We start from the raw sequence: 21,978 nt of genomic DNA on the forward strand, positions 1-21,978 counted from the left end.
AATTTGCAAAATTTCAGGGACGTCAATCGATTTAACATTGTAATGTATTTTTGGGAAAAATGCTCGTGTCCATTTTGAAATCGGTATATCGTCAAGCCAGTAAATTGGACTCCTAAGCAAGGTGCAGAAAAGTGGTTTCCTACATGTACTTTGCAACCTTTCCAAACACAAGTAAAAATCATCAACGCTATATGCATTGCACGACTTCCAAAACAACGATTCGACTTCCGTATTGTTATGTACGACAAACTCACGTATTTTTCGAGTTATATCTTTAGGACAATATCCATGATAGGAATCCGGGTAGGCACTTTGAACACCAAAGTCTATTTTATCACACATGTTGCTTATGAAACCAACCTCTATGTCCTCACCTAAACAATCTTGTAACCTCATCATGAACCATCTCCATGATTCTTCACACTCTAAGGTTCCCAAACCAACTGCTAAGAGTAGTGGTTCATGATTTCCATCTAAAGTCACTGCGAAGTACATTGTTGTCAGATAGCTCCCAAGAAGGGGTAAATAACCCACATATATCAGCGGTATCATGCACCTAAGGAAGGTATGAATCTACATAAAAACGAACACATATTAGTGATAAGTAAAAACTAATTGAGATACATTACCATGAAATATTATATAACTCAATAAAAGAAGTATGTTTTACCACGCAACCTAAAGCCACAAAACAGAATTGAAAGCGGTTGGTATCGGTTTTCTTAATGGCCGTGAAGGTATTAGGATTTGTTCTTTGAAGGTTATGCAAGAAAATTGGTAGTTGAGAAAAGCTTCTTTCGGTGTAAGTACTCATTTTCAAAACCGATGAAAGTGCTCTACATTCATCACACAGATGCAATTATAAATAGAAAATATTATATTTCTACTGTTCAAAATTCATAGTTTAAATGTTTAAATTCATAGCCAAACCAGTTCATTTCATAGTCAAATTTCACTGACCGACATGACAATACTACAGAATGTACTTGTCTGCAGTTCGTAGTTCAACTTTTTAAATTCATAGTCAAACCAATTCATTTCATAGTCAAACATCATACATCGACAACAAAAGACAAGACAACACAATGTACTTGTCTGGATTTCGTAGTTCAACTTTTTGAATTCATAGTCAAACCAGTTCATTTCATAGTAAAAAATAATTGTCTGTAATATGATTTCTTCTATAAATGGGTGTCACTCACTATGAAAAATTTAACTGACAAAGTAGCATCCATTTTAAAAGAAAAAGAAGGCTAATGGCATACTGCAATTGCGGAGGAGAACGTATCGTTAGGATTTCGGGTACAACTAAAAACCCAGGAAGATTGTTTTACGCTTGTCCATATTTGGTATCATGTTGTTAACGTCATTCAAATTTAAACTCTCGTGTTTACATGACAAAAATTTATTTTCTTACTGTCAATGTTAAATTTACAGGGACCAAAATGCGGGTTTATCAGTTGGGTTGATGAAGAGAAGGACCAATCATCTATGGTAATAGCTAAAGTAGCTAACTCTAATAAGCACTTTCAATAAGAAAATAAGAAGTTAAAGATAGTGTTGGTTTGTAGTTGGGTGTTGTTCTTGGCCGTTCTTGTTTACAAGTTGTAAGGTTTTTAATATTGTTTTTATGGTTTTGAAGTTGTTAGGCCAATAAACTGTTGTATTTGTACTTATGTTTAGAACAGTGTACTTGTAACGTTTAAACAAATGTTGTAGTCGTTCTTATGTTGTATGTATTGATAAGTTATTAGTAGGTCATTAATTTGTTGTAATTGTTGTAACGTTAAATTTTTTGCCATCCGTTGACGAAACTGTAAAAATAAACTAATAATCAAATCCAACATTAATTTAGATATACAATTATATAATCCAACTACATAGGACCAAGACTAGACCCCCAATAAATTTTTGCCATCCGTTGACGGAACTCTAAAGCTGCGTTCTTTGGGTTAATAAGAACACGTATTGGTTGACTTGAAACGAATTGCTCCATAAACATACAAACAAAAACATCGCAATCTCCCAAATGACTACTTTGTTGGGGAACATTTTCTTCATAAATGAATTGCATATTCAATGGAATCCTTGGGATGTTCCTCCGGGCCCAATACTTAATCTTGTCCAAATAATTTGCCACCCGACGTTCAAATTTGGAAAAGATTCCTTCTGATTTGAATTTTTCATAAGCCCCTCTACCAAGACTGTCATAAATATGCACTTTCATTGACGCTAATCGTAGTTCCCCAAATAGCCAATGATTAGGGGATGAATGAATCGGCAATAGGACCTGTATAAGGATCAGAAAATAAAATTATGTTTCTATACATCACAATACAAAAACATAACAAAATTAACGATATTATTTTCAATATAAACAATTAAGTTTACCATATCAACATCCCACCAAGCAACCATGAAGTTGGGGTACGTAGCAATACCAGCCATAAACGCCCTCCAGTCCTGCCCTTCTTCCAAAGCATGAGAAATAAAAAATTTTGGAGACATTATTGTATGGCGGTCGCCCTCAAACCGTCTCTCCATCAATAGTCGGTACCAAATGGTTATATGCTGCACACATGATACTTTTGTTATTGACTAAAAAACAATTAACTTTTAAAATAATAAATTAACAATTAATTTACCGATAACTCCAACCATCCGTCGTGTGTATGCCCAAACAATGAGCTCCAAAAATCTCTATCTAACACGAAATTATACAAATGATGCTGGACATCATATGAATGAAGTAAATAATTTTGGATAACAACCTCACCGCCTGCTACGTAAGGTTGCAGGCGCAACATGGAGAAGTCGTGAGCAACACCAAAGGCTGGAGGAGGAACGAGGCTTGTTGATTTGATATCAACATTCTTTTTTGCTCTTCTTTTTTGCTTCGGTGTCGTGTGCAACTAAAAACAATATTCAAATGTTTAAATCTCTATCTTTCAGATAATTCACATAAACATAAAATTATGAGTTTATAAATAAAACGAATACCTCGGTGTAAGGAGGACACAAATATTGTGATGGTTTTCGAGTCCTCGGTTTATCGGGTGTAACTTCTTTGCCATCAACACCATACTCATCAAAATAATCTACAATTCCCGTAATTATTATTTCATCTTCGCCCGACACCTAATTTAATAAGCAATAATTTCTAATTAAAAAAATGTTTCAATATACTAAAAACAAAATATAAATTAATGTAAGTATAAGAACCTATTTAGCTTCATTATAATCATTTATGTCAAACACATCATCATCAAATTTGTTCCCCGCATTGTCATTCCTCTCCTCCGACTCCTACATTACAAATAAAACTTTATACTTAATAACAAAAGACACATAATTTAATAAGCAATAATATCTAATTAAATAAATGATTGAATCTACTAAAAACAAAATATAAATTAATGTAAGCATAAGAACCTCTTTAACTTCACTATAATCATTTACATCAAACACATCATCATTAAATTTGTTCCCCGCATAGTCATTCCTCTCCTCCAACACCTACATTAAAACCAACTTTTTACTTAATAACGGAAGACACATTAAAAAGTAATTATTAAAATCGTAAAGGTAATATCTATAACAACCTTGTCGTCTTGAATATCACCAAAAACATTTTCAGTTGTATTGTTTTTATTCATCACTTCATCTTGTACAACCTGTATTTTCAAATATAAAATACGAACACAAATAATCATATATGTTAATAAAATTTAAAAATTTATGTAGCGTGTAACTAATCCGTTCATCAAAATTTATGTTTTTCCAAAATTCATCATTATTCACTTCTTCAACAAAAACCTCTGTAGGTTGTCGGCTCATAAACACATGCTGCTCCAGTGCATGTAGTCGTTTCAACACCTCGTCTAGCTTGTGTTTCCCACTGCCCCTACCTCTACCATGAGAGCGACCACTGGACGACATACTAGACGAAGATTCGTTTTGTCTCCTAAAATGGCCCCGTACTGGGGATGGAACTGCTTTCCTTTCACCATATACATACTCTTGAAATGACATATAATAACAAGATGTCATATTACCATCACTCGGTAACATGTTTTGTCTTGGTGGTTGCCCCTCCTAAAAAATCAAACATATTAAAAATGGACATAAAAGTATAATAATCAAGTTTATTAATAATAAACGAAAAATTTATAAACCTGTAGCTTTGAAAAAATCTTGTTCACATCAACCCATTTCAATTTTTTTGTTTCACTCCATCGTTTCATCCGAGGCATGTCTTTATTTTTTCTCAATACGAATCCACATGCACGAACAACCAGAATCATCTCATATATCCATATCTACAATTTTTTACAATTACAGTAGTAAAAGTTAAAATTAAAATAAAAAACATAACAATAAAACAATTCAAATATAAGAAAATTTTTATACCCTTATTGGAGCCGTAAATCCTGAGACGGTGTACTTTAAAGTTTGTCGACGCTCAGGAAGTGATAAATAATTATCTATTTTGTTTCATGTATCCTCAAGGTCAACATAAGTGAAATCCCAAAGATAGCTACCCCAAGCGAAACTAACAAAACAAAAAAACAAAATTGGTTTTTATATAAATTATAACTTTAATAAAATAAAACTTTTAACGTAAACAAAATATACCTGTTCCAGAGATCCAAATTCTCAGCAAAAAAAAAACCAATCTTGTGGCACCCGATCATTAATTTCTTTTCCCAAAAAACCTTCACACAAAATGTATATCAAACATACTATAACTGCATCAATGTCGTCAAGTTCTATGAATGTTCGATTTAAAATTAAACGTTTCAGGTCGCCGATTTTCACCGAACTATTGGTATGGTCCGGAAATAGCCGCTCACGCAATAAACATCTTTTTTTACTAGTTAATAATTTTTCCGACGCTTTTTTCCCAATGTTTTTTGGATACTCCCCAAAATTGAAGCCGGTTATCAAACAAAACTCTTTCGGCCCATAAACCATTTTCGTATTGCCTACTCGAAAATATAATCGTTCTATTCCATCTGGAGATATAACAGGGTCCGGACGGATTTGATGAAAGAACATTTTATGGAACAACAATGCGTCCCCTTGTAAACGAGGGACATCAATAAAATAACCAAATATAGTTTTTCTGAAAATGACACGCCTGACATCATCTAAAACTTTAAATACTTCTCATATATTACCGCACGAGCCTTTTAAGTTCACAATTGCTTTCATATTGATAAAACTAAAATCATGCTGCAAAAAAACACAAAAACAAATTAGAGAACTAAAAAATATTTTGTTTTTAAAATATAAGATTATGAACTCCAATAAGTACATAAACAATTAGTAATGCAAATACAAATTCTTAATTAATAATTTATATATTTACGATAAAAAACAATAACATACACATATATAAACAATTTTCCAACTTATACAACAAATATATTTACGATAAAAAACAATATCATAAATAATTATATAAACATTTTATTAAATAAATTTTCAACTTAAACGACAAATATATAAACAATTTTTATCTTGCTAATTATATAAACTAACATTTTATAACCATACAAACAAACAAATTTTCAAATAAAACGACAATCAAATTAACAATTTTGTAAGTTATACGACAATTATATACAAATTTTCAACTTATACGACAAACACAAACAATTTCTAACAATATATATATATATATATATATATATATATATATATATATATATATATATATACGACAAATTTTCAACTTATACAAATGTTATACTTATACGACAAATATATATACAAACGACTATTTTGCAGATACTGTAATTTAACTATTTTTCACTTTATATAAACAATTATACGATAAGAATATACAAGTTTTCAGGTTATACAACAACTAAACAAACAACAAAAATAACAAATTGTAAACATTATCTACGCAGTCTCTACTTGTACATTCAAACAACCACTAACAAAATAGCATTTAAACTTCAAGTATACTAAAGAAATATTAAAACTATCAAACACAACAAAAATACCCTTTCAAAAATTTTATAATTACTATTTTTTAACACTAAATAATACAATAAATGATAAAATAAAATAAAAATTAAACATTAGAAGAGTTAAAATCTAACCATATTTGCGGGATTGTTGACATAATCTTCAATTTTCTTCAAAAACTAGCCAAAATCCCGAGAGAAGCCCAAAGATAGAAAGAGTTTTTGTGTAGAGAAGGGTGAAATATGGAGGAAAAAAAACGTTTATATAGTGAAACCTAGGGGATTTCGCAGATGGCACAACGATTTCGCAGATGGAACATTCCATCTGCGAATGTACAAGCAGCTAAAGCACAGCTGTGCTTTAGCTGCCTGTACATTCGCAGATGGAAGGGTGATTTCGCAGATGGGACATTTCCATCTGCGAAATTGAGATTGAGGGCTATTTTTGCAATTTCGATTATTTTTGACTATTTTTGTAATATAATTAGTATAAATGGCTTTTTTTTTTTTTTTTTTTTTTTTTTTTTTTTTTTTTAATCTAACTATCTAATCCATGGGTTTAACATATTTGCTCTAAAGTAAAATTCCCAACAACGGCACCCTGATTCCCCGTCGATCGAGAAAATCCCCGCCAATAGTTTCCTGAATTCCCAAATTAATTAATCATCAAATTCCCATTTCCACCATCACTGAACCCAAATCACATACTCAACTGGCATCGAATAGAAAATGGTGATATTAGTGGTGGCAACAACCACCGATCCGGCGTCGTATGGACCGGCGACAGCGCTCTTAGCCATGGGAAATTGGAACCCCGGCGTATCCTTTCAGGTACTGATCTCTACTTCCAATACCTCTCCTCCATTTCTAGTTACTAATTCGTATACCTTTCTAAACTCGAATTGCTTTTTGTAAAAACCTTTGGTAAAGGGGATTAGAAGTAAAGTAAACGGAGATGTGAGATTACTGGAGCACGATAAAGGGATAGTGGAGGAGGATCATTTAGATAATCGGTGGGAAGAGGCTACAGGCGAGGTTGTCGACGAGATCATCTTCCTCAGCAAACACACCGCCGTCACTAATCGCCCTGCTCTTACCATTCACCCGATCGGTATTATCTCTAATTCATGATTACAGATTGCTATTTAGCCATTAGAGATGTCAATTCGATCTCAATTCTCATTTCTCAAGCTTCATATGTATTTAATTAGGTGTGCCTCATTTAAAAGAAGGAGATGTTCCACCACAAGGAGGAAAACCTGGATGGGCAGCAATTCCTAGCCCTCGAATGACACCATGGTTGATACTCTTAAAGAAACTTGCCCAATCTCATAACTTGGTTCCTGAATTCGAGGTACTATTAACTTCAATTCTAGCAAGAAATTCATAACATCTTACATTCTTAATTTTCGTCACTAAATCAACATCCTACTTGCACTTTTGTCCTGAACATGACACCTCATGAATCATCCACAATATTGGAAAACAACTCTTAACCTAATTTGCAGAAAGATTTCTTTACATAAACACTCTTTTCAACTTGTATGTTGTAGATCACTTTGGAGGCTACTCATCATGGTCCAATTACAAACAAGCCAACAATGTTTGTTGAGATAGGTAAATAAGAATAACATCTCAAACTTCTTATTTTGTATAATTCTTCATGTTTTATTGTTCAAATCAAATGAATGTATTGTATAGGTAGCACAATTGAATGCTGGAATAGGAAAGATGCTGCTCAAGTCATTGCTCAAGTTCAGTACATTTCCATGACTTAATTCTATCATCAGTTGCATAATTTCATCATCTGAGTATTTTTTTTCTTGATTTTTGAAGTTAGTTTGGGAAGGATTAGGAATTGGAAGTGGAGAGGCTATTGGAAACTGGAACAGGTATATCCATTATGGCATTATTTCAATCTTCGGATGTTGGACAAATTACAAATATACCCCTATTGGTTAAATTTTTTTACCTTTTTATGTCCCAGTGCGTGTGGTAATAAAAAAGTGCTTCTGGGTATAGGGGGAGGGCATTATGTACCTCGCCACATGGACATAATCTTGTGAGTTACTTTCTTGTTTTCTTGATTGACATTTTTTATTATAAAGTATAAATATAAATATTATTGTTTATAAATATTTAGGAAGGGTGGTGTGTGTTTTGGTCATTTGTTATCTGGATATTCATTGCCAATGGAAGATGGTGGTGGAGGGACATGGAAACATGCTATCAAAGCTTCATATGATGCAACACTTGAAGCTTTTCATGGTGGTGAAATTATTGCTCATCTTGATCAAAAGTAAAAAAAAAAAAAAACTTTATTTTTATAATTAAAATTACTAATTTTTTAGAGTTAATGTCATAAATGGGTAACCTATTGTAGAAGAAACTTAAATTAACTTGAAAAACATTGATTAAAATGACAGGAGTTTCAAGGGATGGCAAAAGAAAGCAATTATCGAGTACCTAAATGAACAAAATATAAAAATCGGCAAACCAAGCGATTTCTATTGATATCAACATATGCATTTATGATTTATGTGTATCAGATTCAAGAACTATGTTACAATATTCATAATATTAAACTGTGAAAATTGTCAGTTCTTATGGTTAAACTGTTCTGTGTAATACAAAATCATCTTTAGCTCAATAAGGATAATCCTCAATTTTAAACTTTATGAAAATCAAAAAGCATTGATTTTTTTTAATCTAATTGGAAGCCAAAAATCAAAATCCATATGTACTGTCTTATGAAACAAACATGATTAGATCAAAACATATCAAGTATTTTGCGATATTTATTTAAAATCAGCATTTTAAACTAATTCCTAGAAAGCAATTCAAGTTGATGCTTACAAATGTATTGTCACGATAGATATGTGAAATATTGATTAAAATAATGAAATGCATTTTTTATTGGAAAACATGTAAAATTCGTACTAATGAGATTGATAAAATAAACTGTTAATGATCTAAATGCGTCATAACTTTGGTTTTTGTCTATATTGCGTCATAACTTTGGTTTTTGTCTATATTTAAGTAATTATGTTTTATCATATACTTTTTTTAAACAACCACCCATATATTAGAAAAAGAACTCTAGCAAGAAACAAGAGAGCAAGAAAAATATAAAATTACAAATTATTTAGAGGAAATTGCATCCAACAATTATAAGGGAAAGAACACTTTCTATGTCTATTACTAATCCAAAGAAATGAAAATTCTCTGACAGAATAAAAAACTGTATCATTACAATATCTCCGTAACTACCAAAATGTCGTGCTAACCACCGCATCAATCACACTTCTTTTATTAGTGTTACCTTTAAGATTGTCCACTTGAACGAATAAAGTGTTCATGCAATAAAAATAACTAACTTGGATATCTAACCATTTGATAATTGTATTCCAAGTTTTAGTAGCCATCTCGTATCTAACGAACAATGATCCAATTGCTCCACATCCAAGTTATAAATCGGATTGAGAGTACTACGAATATCAATTCCACGGTAATCAAGGTTACTTCGTCTCGACAATCTAATCATTCTAATTCTCCACACAATAATTAGTTTTCCAAGAAATAAATCCATTCCATCTAGTCGACATAGTAGCACTAGACAAAATCATTTGATCGATCCACCTTCTAGTATCTACTACGAAAAAGATTGTGTCTTTGGTTTTTGTCTACATTTAAGTAATCATGTTTTTTTCCGTACAAGTTTGACCTCTTCAAAAAAAAAAGACAAAATTATTGGTGATCATAGCTTGATGTTGATTTGGCAACTTATGTGGTATAAATTGTGCCCTAGAACTGAATGGTGCACTAGAATGCAAAAAAAAGTTGACGTCTTCTTCATCAATTTCTCACTCGTCCTTAGGGTACGAATTCACTTATTGCTCATGTGGTCTTCCCACTTGTATTCACACATCTAGGACAGAAAAAAGAAAAAAAAACCCCGGAAAAAAGTTCATGATATTCTCGGTAGCTCGTTCTTATGATTTTGACTTTGGTTTATTTATTTTAATTTGACAGTTAAAATCACACTACTTAATCGAAAACACATGAGAAAATTCAATTTATTAAGTTCCAAAAAAGAACCCATACATATTCCATTGTTAAGATCCTAAAAAAACATACATTACCAGTTTAACATAACAATTCACTTTCCTCCCAAACTAATCAATACAATCAACAAGCTTTCACTACATAAATGCTTCATCATCAAGCTATGATTATCGGTAATATTATCGTATTTTGAATAGGTAAAATAAGTTTATTGGTCAAATATGTACAGAAAAAAAAAACATGGTTACATAAATATATACAAAGACCAAAGTTCGTTACCCTTTTAAGTCATTAATTTTTCTACTTAATATCTCATTAATGACACATTATATAAATTAATGTCACCTAATTCATTTTACCCATAAACCTATGATTACAATTGAAGTCGAAAGCTTTATCTTTTGAAGGTAGATTAACATTAATCAAATCGGTGTTGGGGAACCTTCCAAACTACTTCTTGTCACTTTATGTGGCACCTTAGGGGGGCACTGAACGAACTAGAAAAGATAAGATGGAGATTTTTATGGCGTGGCTCAAACGAAAAGAGCAAGATGCACTGGGTATCTTGGGACAAACTCATTGTGGATAAAGAAGCAGGTGGCTTGGGAGTCGGCTCCATCAAATCATTAAATATATCATTGATTGCCAAGTGGTGGTGGAGACTCAGGACACAACCATCCTCTCTATGGGCAAAAGTTATCATTGGAATCCATAAACTTGCTAATAGGTCTGACAAATCCTATTCAATGAAAACTATGACAGAAACCTGGAATAATATAGCAAATATTAAAAGTAAGATAGAGAAGAATGGTATTTCACCAAGCAAAATAGTCAAAAGGCAACATGCCACAGCTGGGGAGCAATGAAGATGTGAACTAAATGAAGACGGTAAGTTCCAGGTGAAAACCCTTTGACAACTACTGAATAGTCAAGAACCTGTTGACAGTAGAAAGATTAGGTGGATCAAAGAAATTCCAATCAAAATCATTTGCTTCATTTGAAGGGAAAAAATGGGACGTATCCCTTCCGTCGTGGCACTAACCAACACCAACAGGGGCGTATCTCTCTCATCTAAAACATGTTGTCAATGCTCCACAACAGATGAAACTGGAAACCATGCTTTGATTCAATGTCCGTTTGTAAAAACTTTGTTGAAGTGGATATTCAAATGGTGTAACATCCCAATGGCGAATTTTCAAACGGTACATGATGTGTTAGATTATGCATCCAGGTGGGGCAATTGCACCAAGAAGAAGAAAAGGTTACATGAAATTTGCTATGGAACTATATGGAGTATCCGGAAGGCAAGGAACGAGAGCTTATTCAATAAAAAAGGGTATGGGCTACCAAGGTGGTCGATATCATAAAGGCAACTACATTTCTATGGTTCAATCCTAGAAGCAAGGAAGGTGGCTTAAACTGGACAGATTGGAACTCCAACCCCTTTTGTAGTCTGTAATGTAATTGCATTTCAATTCCTTTTGTTTCTTGTCATTTGTACTTTTGTTTGTCCTCTCTAGTAACTTGCTAGAGGTGGATCTTCCTTATATATATTATTCTCGTTTGCTAGTTAAAAAAACAACAGTTGATATTACACTATTATGAATAAGTTAAACAAGTTTACTGGTCATACATGTAAAAAAAATACATAATACCCTAAATATGAACAAAAATCAAAATTCATTACCTATTTTAATCATTAACCCTAAAATAAACTAATGAATCATTGTCACAAATACTTCAAAAGTTATGTTTATCATTATGAAATAAACCTAATATAAAATGCAATAAACTAGTAATTGAAACATATCACACAATTAACTAAGCATCAAACTACCAAATCATAAACAAACAATCTACCAAATTAAAATTCAGACTACAAACAAATAAATAAATATTACACCAACTTATATACACCAATAATGCAAAATTATATTGATAACAACCAAACTATTCTAATAGTTAAGTGAGTAATTTATATGAATGGTCCCTATGGTTTAGGTTAATTTACATGTTTGGTCTTTAATTTATTTTTTTAGCCCGAAAGGTCTCTGATGTGTGTTTTTGTTACGCGTTTGGTCCCTGTCCTATCTAAAAAGACTATTTTGTCATTGATTTTTTAATTTATTTAAATAAACACACCTTAACCCCACCCCTCACCTTACCTTACCTACCCCATCATTTTTCCTATTTAAATAGTAGTCTTTTTAGGTAAAACAAAGACCAAACGCGTAATAAAAACAAACATTAGGGACCAAACGCGTAACAAAAACAAATAACAAAGACCTTCCAAGTTAAAAAAATAAATTAGAAACCAAACGCAAATTACCCAAACCATAGCGACCATTCGTGTAATTTACTCTAGTTAAGTATAAAATTTGAAACATTAGTTTTTTAATGTTGGAATGTATGGTGTGAAATCTAACTTTACAAATTATGTCAACTCTCTATGGAAAAGAAATGTAAAGGACGTTTTGGGGTCCGAATTCCAATTCAGGAAATCGATGACGATTTTTAATGCCTTTGACTTTGTGTTACAAAATTTAAAATCCATGAAGTATTTTCTATATTGATTTTTATTTTTTGGTAAATACAAATTATGTTTATAGAAATTTTAACCATGTTTTATCTCCTAACTCTTGAGATTAAGGTCGGTGGGAGTGATTTAAGTTTCATAGACTGTCACTTTAATTTTTTGTCTGACAATCTTACCATCTTTACCATGCCATTTACATGAGGTAAGTTAACATCATAATTTTTCCTTTACAATTAAATAATTTTTTTATTACTAAATTTTTCATTAAATATAAATAAAAATAGGATAACAAGATATTAGGATGTTCACGTGTTGTTTCCTGATTTCCGATTTATGACGACTGACAACAGACTACAATTGAACACATCAACTTAGTTCCGGCTTGGCCAAGCGCTTAGGGTGTCATCATTAAATCATCGAGGGGCCCACATATATCGCTTTTATCCCACTTTGGGTAAAAGGAACGAATAAACTTCGACTCGAATGCTCGTTTCTACCTACTCAACAAATCACACACAACAATATGTTTTATAACACCAAGTTACTGGTGCGTTTACATATTATCAATGCGCAACCGACTTATAGAATACAACTCACACATCTCGGTTTCAAGAATATAAGATATTACCCTCTCACCGATCACTCGTGATAAAATCCATGAAGCGATCCAAGTGAGCGTGGGTTTAATCCAATACTCTAATCTTATAGCAGCACTCATGAACTCTGCAACAAACTTGTGCTATGTCTAAACACTTTAGACAATCTATAGACAGATTCATGACAATCTTCATTCATACCTACTTCCAAAGTATGAGTGACTGTTGAGGGTTTGAATAATCTTATTAATCAGGAAGTCAAAACATGAAAAATGAAACACAGGAATAATACTAATCCTATATAGCCCCAAACTTTTGAGTATAAATAAAACACCTTTTATTTAATCACCATATTGATTACTCATTATTTGTTGTTTCGGGTAATCAACTTCGTACTTGAATTATAACAACAGTTGTCCCATGCACCAAGCATGCACACTATGTTTACCTATGGTCTTTACCTTGTGAAATAGATTAAATGAACACATTTCCAATGATGCTCATTTCACAATTCCTGATCCTAATCAATTAGTGTAAGAATACAAAATTCTCGCCACTACTAGAATATGTTAGATTCTAACATTTTATGCAACGGTCCTTTCGTAATATCACAACGCCAAAGTCACCAAGACTTTGCCAATGAAAGTACAAAGTACTTTATTGGAGATTGTTACAAGACAATTCCATAGTCATGAAGTCTCACATTCAAAGTACATTCCTTTGAACATCCTTGTAGCACCTGGTTCTTGGTACGTATTCTTTTTATTAATTCTTTAAATATTTTGCATTTTTGGCATTGGACTCGGTGAGTTGAAGGACCAACTCGCCGAGTAGAAGCGAGAAGTGACGCGGGACTTAAGCGATTGACTCTGCGAGTCGGGTCCCGGACTCGGCGAGTAGACCCTGTCTGGGCAAAAACTCTAATCCGAGGGTTTACTCTCTATTTAAACACTTTAACTCGGCCTCTTTCGTCCCATTTGCTCCCAAAATACCCCCCATAGCAAACCCTATCTGTTATTGAAGCAATCTAAGGCATTTGGAGTGACTTTGGTGCTTTTGTGATCCAAGGAGGGAAGGAAAAGCTTGAAGGAACAAGAGGAGGCTAAAGGGATCCGATTTTGTGCACCATTTTTAGCTCGTTGAATCCGGAGGATTTCCGGAGCAGCAGCAGTAGCAGTCAGAGGATTTCCCGCACAGATCAGCAACTACTATGAGGTGAGTTGCCTTCCAGTAGCGGTGGGTCTAAGGCCACAACGCCGGCCCACCAGTAGGAAACGTATGTTAGATGATGGTCTTTATGATATCATCTAGGTTTGTTATTATCTGATATGTTACGTGCTCGTATGATATGTTATATGCTAGTAGCTATCGGGGAGATAGTCCCCGAGATCACCGATCAAAAGGACCGAAGGGGAGGCCAGCACCCAGATATGCTAGGCAGTATCCGGTCGAAAGGACCGAAGGGGAAGCCAGCACCAAGATATGCTAGGCAGTATCCGTCGAAAGGACCGAAGGGGAGGCCAGCACCTAGATATGCTAGGCAGTATCCGGTCGAAAGGACCGAAGGGGTAGGTTGGGCACCCAGATATGCCTGACAGTATTTGTATGCTATGTGATTGTATGGTATGTGGTATGATGAGGGAACTCACTAAGCTTCGTGCTTACAGTTTACAGTTTTGTTTTCAGGTACCTCTTCATCGAAGGGGAAGGAGCTGGCACGGTAGCGGCACCTCATGCACGCACATTGTTTTCCGCACCATGAGTTATTCTGGGATTTTGTACTCTGACATTATGGCTGTTTTTATGTTTTGGTTTCTAGACACGAAATATGTTTATGAAATGATATGATCAAACGATGTTTATTCACAAATGTTTTCCAAAGTATTGATTTAAAAATGAAATTTTTGGACGTGAAAATTTGGGTCGTCACAAGTTGGTATCAGAGCCCTGGTTTGAGGGATTCGGACACACCTTCGGGGGTGTCTAGACTCAAATCGAGGGATTAAAAGACTTTTTTTTTTCTAAGAAATGGTTCTCTAAAGAATAAGACATAAGAGTTTTTTTAGAAATAACAAGTGTGTGATGTGCGCGACCGGCCGCTCAAGTAAGTATTCCCCAAAGTACCCATACAATGGTTGGATTATGTTTATCAGATTCAGTAGAATAGCATGCTAGAATAGGACTAAGGATCTAGGAATGATGCCTTATGTGCCTGCTTTATGTGCTTTAGCTTATGAGAATTGCATGCTAGTGTTGAGTAGACAGCAGTAGGATAGTCTGTTTAGGTTACGCCTGATAGTATGAGCTCAGTAATGTATGGTAGTATAGTTTCTCATTATGAGAACAGATTTGCTTGAGATTGTTCCTTTCTTGTATGAATGCTGCTTGCTTTGTGCTTTGAGGGGCTTGGAGTGATGGGAGTTAGCTGTTAGGTGGATACGTTAAAGTCACATGTGATCAGGGTTGAATAATCTCAGAGTGTTCAATTTGACCCTATTGCATAGCTCTTGTCTGAGTCCTAATCGTTGTAGAGATGAGTCCCTTACTTGAAGGATTATCTGAGCCTCGTTGTATGTGATTGTATTCAGGTAATGGCTAATTTGCATTACAAAGATGCCTTCAGCAACTGAGGACTAGTTTGGGTGGAGTCAGAGGTTCCCTAGGGTAAGCCTAGGATGAAAATAGCAGTGATCAGCAGTGGTAATAGGGATCTGGTGGAGTCAAAGTAGTCCCTGAGGAAGGTACGGATAGATGTGGAAGGTAGTATGGGCCCATACTACTGAAAGCAGAGGATCCGTACCCGAATTAAGGAGGGCTGAGGCAAGACCAGGGAACTTGTAGTAGATGTGATCCCTTTAGAAGTATCAGTATCATTAATGGTTGCTTGTATGTATTGCAGAATGGTGATACTACGTCCGAGGCCAACAGTTGGCAGTTCAGGAGAGGGATCGAGGTTGGGATCGGGTTTCGAGTCAGTAGATGAGAGGCTACGCGAGTTCATCGCGTCCGAGATCACCAGAGGCATCCTTGAGTCGACCCCCATCATTTTCGGGTCGATCAAGGAAGGGATAGTTGAGCTGATGGAGGACCGCCTCAGAGCATTCAGGAGTAACTTGGCATCTGGCCAGTCAGGATCTCGCACACTGTCCTTTAAGGACTTCAGGGGCAGTGATGCGCCATATTTCCATGGGGCGAAGGACCCCGTTGCTGCCAGACGATGGATTGCAGACATTGAGTCTGCACAGCTGACCAGCTTCTGCCCTGAGGGGTCAAGGTACGATTTGCAGCAGGATGCCTGAGGGACCGGGCTAGGGATTGGTGGGAGTCGGTTGGTGACTCTCTGGGAGCCTCGGCTGTTGAGGCTATAACATGGTCAGACTTTGTGAACCGGTTCAGAGCGGAGTTCGCACCTGCAGTGGAGCTCCAGCAGTTAGCCAGGGAGTTCTTGGATATGAGGCAGACCACGGAGACTATGGCAGAGATCACCGCCAAGTTTCGGGAGAGGGCGTTACTGGTGCCCCAGTATGCGGGTGATGAGGATATGAGGAGGACCCGCTATCATGACATGTTACGAACTGATATCCGGGAGCATGTTAGTTTTTCAGCTTGCCCTACCCTGGATTCCATGATTTCTAGGGCTAGGGAGAGGGAGATTGATCTGAAGCATATCCGGAAGAGGAAGGAAGAGGAGGGACAGGTTACAAGGGCTTCGGGGAAGAAGCCCAAGGGATCAGATGCTGGGCCAAAAGGCCAACAGAGCCGAGTCCGTTGTAAGATATGTGGCAAGGCACATGAGGGGGCGTGTAGGTTGGGATCGTCAGGCTGCTACAAGTGCAGCAAGACCGGACAATTTAGCTGGGATTGTACCTCCCCTGCACCTGTCTTTTCGACGTCTGAGTTGTTGTGTTTCCATTGCAACCAAAGGGGCCACAAGAAGGCTAACTGCCCCCAGTTGACAGCGGTAGCGCCAGTGAAGGCGCCAGCTCCAGCGACCCTGCGGATTACAGATGGCTGACAGGACAAGGCTCCAGTGGTGAGGAGTCGGGCATTTCAGTTGACTACCGAGGAGGCACGTGTTGCACCCGATGTGGTGACAGGTATGACTTCTTATTTATGCTTTTATGATTCGCTGTTGTGATTTTGGTTATGTGATGTATGTGCCCTATTTAGGATCGTTCCATGTGAACGAAATCCCAGTGCAAGTATTGTTTGATTCGGGTCCTACCCGATCATTTGTCTCTCTTGCGCTTAGCAAGAACTTTCTGGAGTCTTCGGGCATGTTGGATTGCCCTTTAGAGGTCGAGATTGCGGACGATCGGTCGGCACGAGCGTCAGAGGTCTACTGGGATTGTGTTTTGAGGCTGTTCGAGGAACGTTACCTGGTGGACTTGGTTCCCATACCTTTACGAGGGAACAAGGTTATTATTGGCATGGATTGGCTGAGCCCCAATGGGGCAGTGATTGACTGCTTGCAGCAGTCAGTACGGATTAGGACCCCTAGTGGGGGGGAGCTGGTGGTTCAGGGCGAAGGGCCACAACAAGGACCCACTTTATGTTAGGCAGCGAGGGCTAGGTGCTACCTCCAACAGGGTTGCGCATGTTATGTCGCCTATGTTATGGATACCTGGAAGGCGGGTAGGGCGACGGTGGGCGACGTGCCCGTGGTATAAGAGTTAGCGGACGTATTCCCCGAGGAGTTGCCTGGGATACCTCCGGAGCGACAGGTGGAGTTCAGGATCGACTTAGACCCTGGTGCGGCTCCGATAGCCAAGGCACCATATCGGTTGGCTCCTCCTGAGATGCATGAGTTATCTATACAGCTGCAGGAGCTGTTAGACAAGGGATTCATTAGACCAAGTAGTTCTCCCTGGGGAGCCCTAATTCTGTTTGTGAAGAAGAAGGACGGGTCGCATCAGATGTGTATAGATTACCGGGAGCTGAATAAGGTAACGGTGAAAAACCGTTACCCACTCCCGAGGATTGATGACCTCTTCGACCAGCTACAGGGAGCATCTTGGTTCTCCAGGATTGATCTGCGATCAGGGTATCATCAGATGAGGGTCAGAGAGGAGGATGTACAAAAGACTGCGTTCCGGACGCGCTATCGCCACAATGAGTTTGTGGTGATGCCTTTTGGGCTCACCAATGCTCCTGTCGTGTTCATGGACCTCATGAACCGCGTGTGTAGATCGATGTTAGACCGGTCTGTGATAGTGTTTATTGATGATATCTTGGTTTACTCCAAGACACGAGAGCAGCATGAGGAGCATCTACGAAAGGTTCTGGAGAGTCTGAGGAGGGAGAGCTTGTATGCTAAGTTCTCCTAGTGTGAGTTCTGGTTGCGAGAGGTGCAGTTTCTCGGGCACCTTGTCAACCAGAATGGGATATCGGTGGACCAGGACAAGGTTGAGGTCGTGATGAGGTGGGAAGTCCCGAGGTCTCCATCTCAGATTCAGAGCTTTCTGGGATTGGCAGGCTACTATCGGAGATTCATTCAGGACTTCTCCAAGATAGCCGTGCCCCTGACCATCATATGCAATCGATCCTATACCCGAAGCGTATGGGATATGATTCATAATGAAAAACGTGATACTTTACCATGTTTTTGCTATATTATTCTCATAATATTTCTATTTCTCGTGTTCTCAAAATTCAAACTATGAAGAGGGATGTCGTAATCATAATCGAACTTTGAGAATGCAATTAATAAACATGTCCTTAACTAAATTCAATTAAAATTTCTCGATCTAAGCTTTTTAGATTGGAAACGAAGTATAACATTCTCTCCCTTAATTATAGCAAAAACAACTTTTCAATCCCTGCAACTTTGCAAAGTGAAACTTTTGTTTTTCTATAATTAATATTGCCAACTTGCAACACTTAAAATAATAGTCATGCTCCCACTAACATGATGATTATATCCATTCCAACATAATATTTATACTCCCACTAGCCTTGACGCGTATTCAGAAAACAGTTGCACTTCTAGAAGACAATACTTATTGACTTCCAAAGTTCATATCTCCAATACGATGTGCTTCGATAAGCGTTTATCTAAGCTTCTCAAACGCACACACCTTTCCTCAGACAACTCACATGTGTGTCTAAACTAATTCAGAACTTATATTACTAAGTCCCAAATGTTCAGACTAATTGACAAATCTCATAATTCGAACTATGAAGAGGTATGCCGTAATCATAATCGAATTTGAGAATGCAATTTACATAATCATTATCTCCTTAAAATCTCTCTTAGTGAAAGCGTTTTCTCACAATCATTTTCATGAAGAAGAGAAACCTTATGACACTTAGATTTAATGGTGCATGTGTTCCTATCCATGCGAATTTGTCATAACCATAATCATAAGATAATGTTTGTGACTAATACAAACTCCTATGGACATAACTTGTTCATACTTGATTCTTTACCATCAAGGGTCCCACCATTGCTTCCAAGTTATTTAGCAGTTCACCTATGCCAGTTAATGTACTTTCATTGAACAAGGTGCTTGCCTTATGCAGTCTATTGAGCACTCGTAGAACTCATATGCATAATCAACTCAACTGGATTAGCACAGAAACAAGAATACGTCAACACGATAGGTTACAATCCTCAAGTCGTATGCTAGTGTTTAATAGGTTTACTCTTGATTAGTTCTTGAAACTTTTCAAGATCTTTGATGAGTGTGTTAGACGTTCTTAAGATATGTCACTCAATTCACAATCTTGGAGTATGACTCTAAGACTTGATTTTGGATCGAAGTACGATACATCTTATTGACTTAACCACTACAACAATTCTCGATTCCTCTTCTTATCCAAACTAGTGCACTAAGGTGTCCTTAGAGGATGAATTATAATATGGTTCCTACGATTACCAAGACGATCATAAAACACGATACAAAAGTACTCTCCCTTCTTCTTAGATTGGAGAAATTTTTATCTTTCTGCCTTCATTGATTCTACTTATTCGTTATGCCATTCATTGAAACTTTTCAATGATTCATAATTACACTTAATCTTGTAAGTATAACCACATTTACTAGACTTTTAGTAAATCATGACGAACAACGTTATTATTATTATTTATGGTGGATTTGACTAGTGCACAACATTGTGTACTAGTTCCTTTAGTCCTTCACTCGACTCACATACTTATGTGAACAAGAAATTAGTCTTAATTACCTAAGTACCAAGATTTCCATACATCACACAATACAAGTTGTATGATTCCAAGTTTCTGTCCAATTGAAACTTGGGCGATGAAAATCTTTCCTTACTTAGAAAATTATGACATTACCATGAATAACATAACTAAGAATCACATCCATTTCAACATTGCTAATAACAGAAATACTCAAACATAAATTTTTCACACATGTCATTGCAAGGATAAATAAATAAGACATAATCAAAATTTATTTTTTTGCGGAAAAATTTGTCCTTACAACGCAATTCAATTGAAAAACTATGTTGTTACATTTTTTAGCAATCTATCCTAACTCTAAAGTAGCAGTTCAAAAATCCAATCATCGAATCATGCGATCGAAATCCATTTCTTCGCGATTAGACTCAGCTTAGTTCTTCCTTTAAGCTTCCTTTCTTTTCTTTGATTCTACAAAACATCAAAAAATGTAATCTTATCACATAATGTATCAAGAATCAAAAATAGGAACTTATAGAGTTAGTTAATGGATTTTACCTGAAGTAGAGCCATACGTCTTGACTCTCCCATCTCTAAGATCTCTCAGATAGACAGGGTAGCTTCGTCTCCAATGCCCCTTCTCTTGGCAATAAAAGCAAATTGACCTTTTTGGAACAGCACACGAAACTACCTTAGACTTTTCCTTTCTCTTATGATCAAACTTTTCGACCATGACACGCCTTTCATTGCCATTGCCTATGCCCATGGAGGTTTGGAAGGCAGGTCCACCAATCAACTTTGCTTCTCCAGTGCGCCAAATCATTGCTGATTCAGCAACAACAAGCAAATAGGTGAGATCGAGGAGGGTTACGTCGTGGTTTATCATATAGTACTCTCTTACGAACTCACTATATGATTCATGAAGCGATTGAAGAACCCAATCAACAGCCAGCTTCTCACCGACAATGACTCCCAACATTCTTAACCTATCAATGTGTGGCTTCATTTCTAATACGTGTGCACACACTGACATTCCTTTTTCATGTTTACTTGCCAAAAGGGCTTGAGTGAGCTTGAACTTTTCAAGCCTTTGAACTTGTGGGTTAGGGAGAACAATAGGAGGAGGTGGAGGAAGTGAAGCATGATCTCTTGTTCCTCGATCGAATCGTGGAATATCATCTTCATGTGGAAAGCTTGTTCCAAGGGATTTGGGAAGACCATAGTTGTCATACTTTGACATCTACAAAAAGGGAGAAAATTCAAGTTAGTTGATTGATTGATTAAGTCCTTAATAAAACACCCAAATGAGATATTAAGGTTAGGACCCAACACAATATTATACAACTTGGAAGAGGGATGCCGGAATCCAAATTGCAGAACATTTGAAGGTAAGTGAATGACGATTCACTAATTTTCCACCATGAAAAACAAAAAAGAGATTAAGTTTTAAATGTATTGAAAACTCCTAGATTCTTTGAGATTCATTGAACTTTTCAATGGCATGTTTCAATCTCGATATGCCCCTCGTTTTGTGACTGGGATGCCGAGGATCACAAAATAGGATGTGAATAACCATGCAAATATACATGGTGCCCCCAATGTTACAATCACCTATTCGATGTGTCGGTTAACCACACACGCTCCATCGAACTATGACAA

At 36.3% G+C, this 21,978-nt stretch overlaps 1 protein-coding gene across 2 annotated transcripts; it reads left to right on the plus strand.

The window, feature by feature from the left end:
• Positions 1-6,549: 6,549 nt before the first annotated feature.
• LOC145070762 (D-aminoacyl-tRNA deacylase-like) lies at positions 6,550-8,593 on the plus strand. 2 transcript variants are annotated; one of them, XM_079017722.1, is made up of 9 exons: positions 6,550-6,809; positions 6,909-7,089; positions 7,190-7,332; positions 7,532-7,595; positions 7,680-7,732; positions 7,815-7,870; positions 7,966-8,040; positions 8,122-8,277; positions 8,405-8,593. In XM_079017722.1, exons 1-9 carry the CDS (start codon positions 6,708-6,710, stop codon positions 8,490-8,492), a joined length of 918 nt encoding a protein of 305 aa, XP_078873848.1. In that variant the 5' UTR covers positions 6,550-6,707; the 3' UTR covers positions 8,493-8,593. The 2 variants fall into 2 exon arrangements, with proteins under 2 accessions (XP_078873848.1, XP_078873849.1); XM_079017723.1 differs by having other exon boundaries at positions 8,122-8,246.
• Positions 8,594-21,978: the final 13,385 nt, after the last annotated feature.

Source organism: Lactuca serriola, chromosome 8 (assembly GCF_051521515.1).
Source record: "Lactuca serriola cultivar US96UC23 chromosome 8, Lser_US96UC23_V15, whole genome shotgun sequence".
NCBI lineage: Eukaryota > Viridiplantae > Streptophyta > Magnoliopsida > Asterales > Asteraceae > Lactuca > Lactuca serriola.

Bases quoted from the DNA above. Each gene is read 5' to 3' on its own strand.
- LOC145070762 (XM_079017722.1), top strand. From the start codon at position 6,708: ATGGTGATATTAGTGGTGGCAACAACCACCGATCCGGCGTCGTATGGA. The intron at 7,596-7,679 runs GTAAATAAGAAT...TGTATTGTATAG, and splicing joins AACAATGTTTGTTGAGATAG to GTAGCACAATTGAATGCTGG. The intron at 7,871-7,965 runs GTATATCCATTA...TTTATGTCCCAG, and splicing joins GCTATTGGAAACTGGAACAG to TGCGTGTGGTAATAAAAAAG.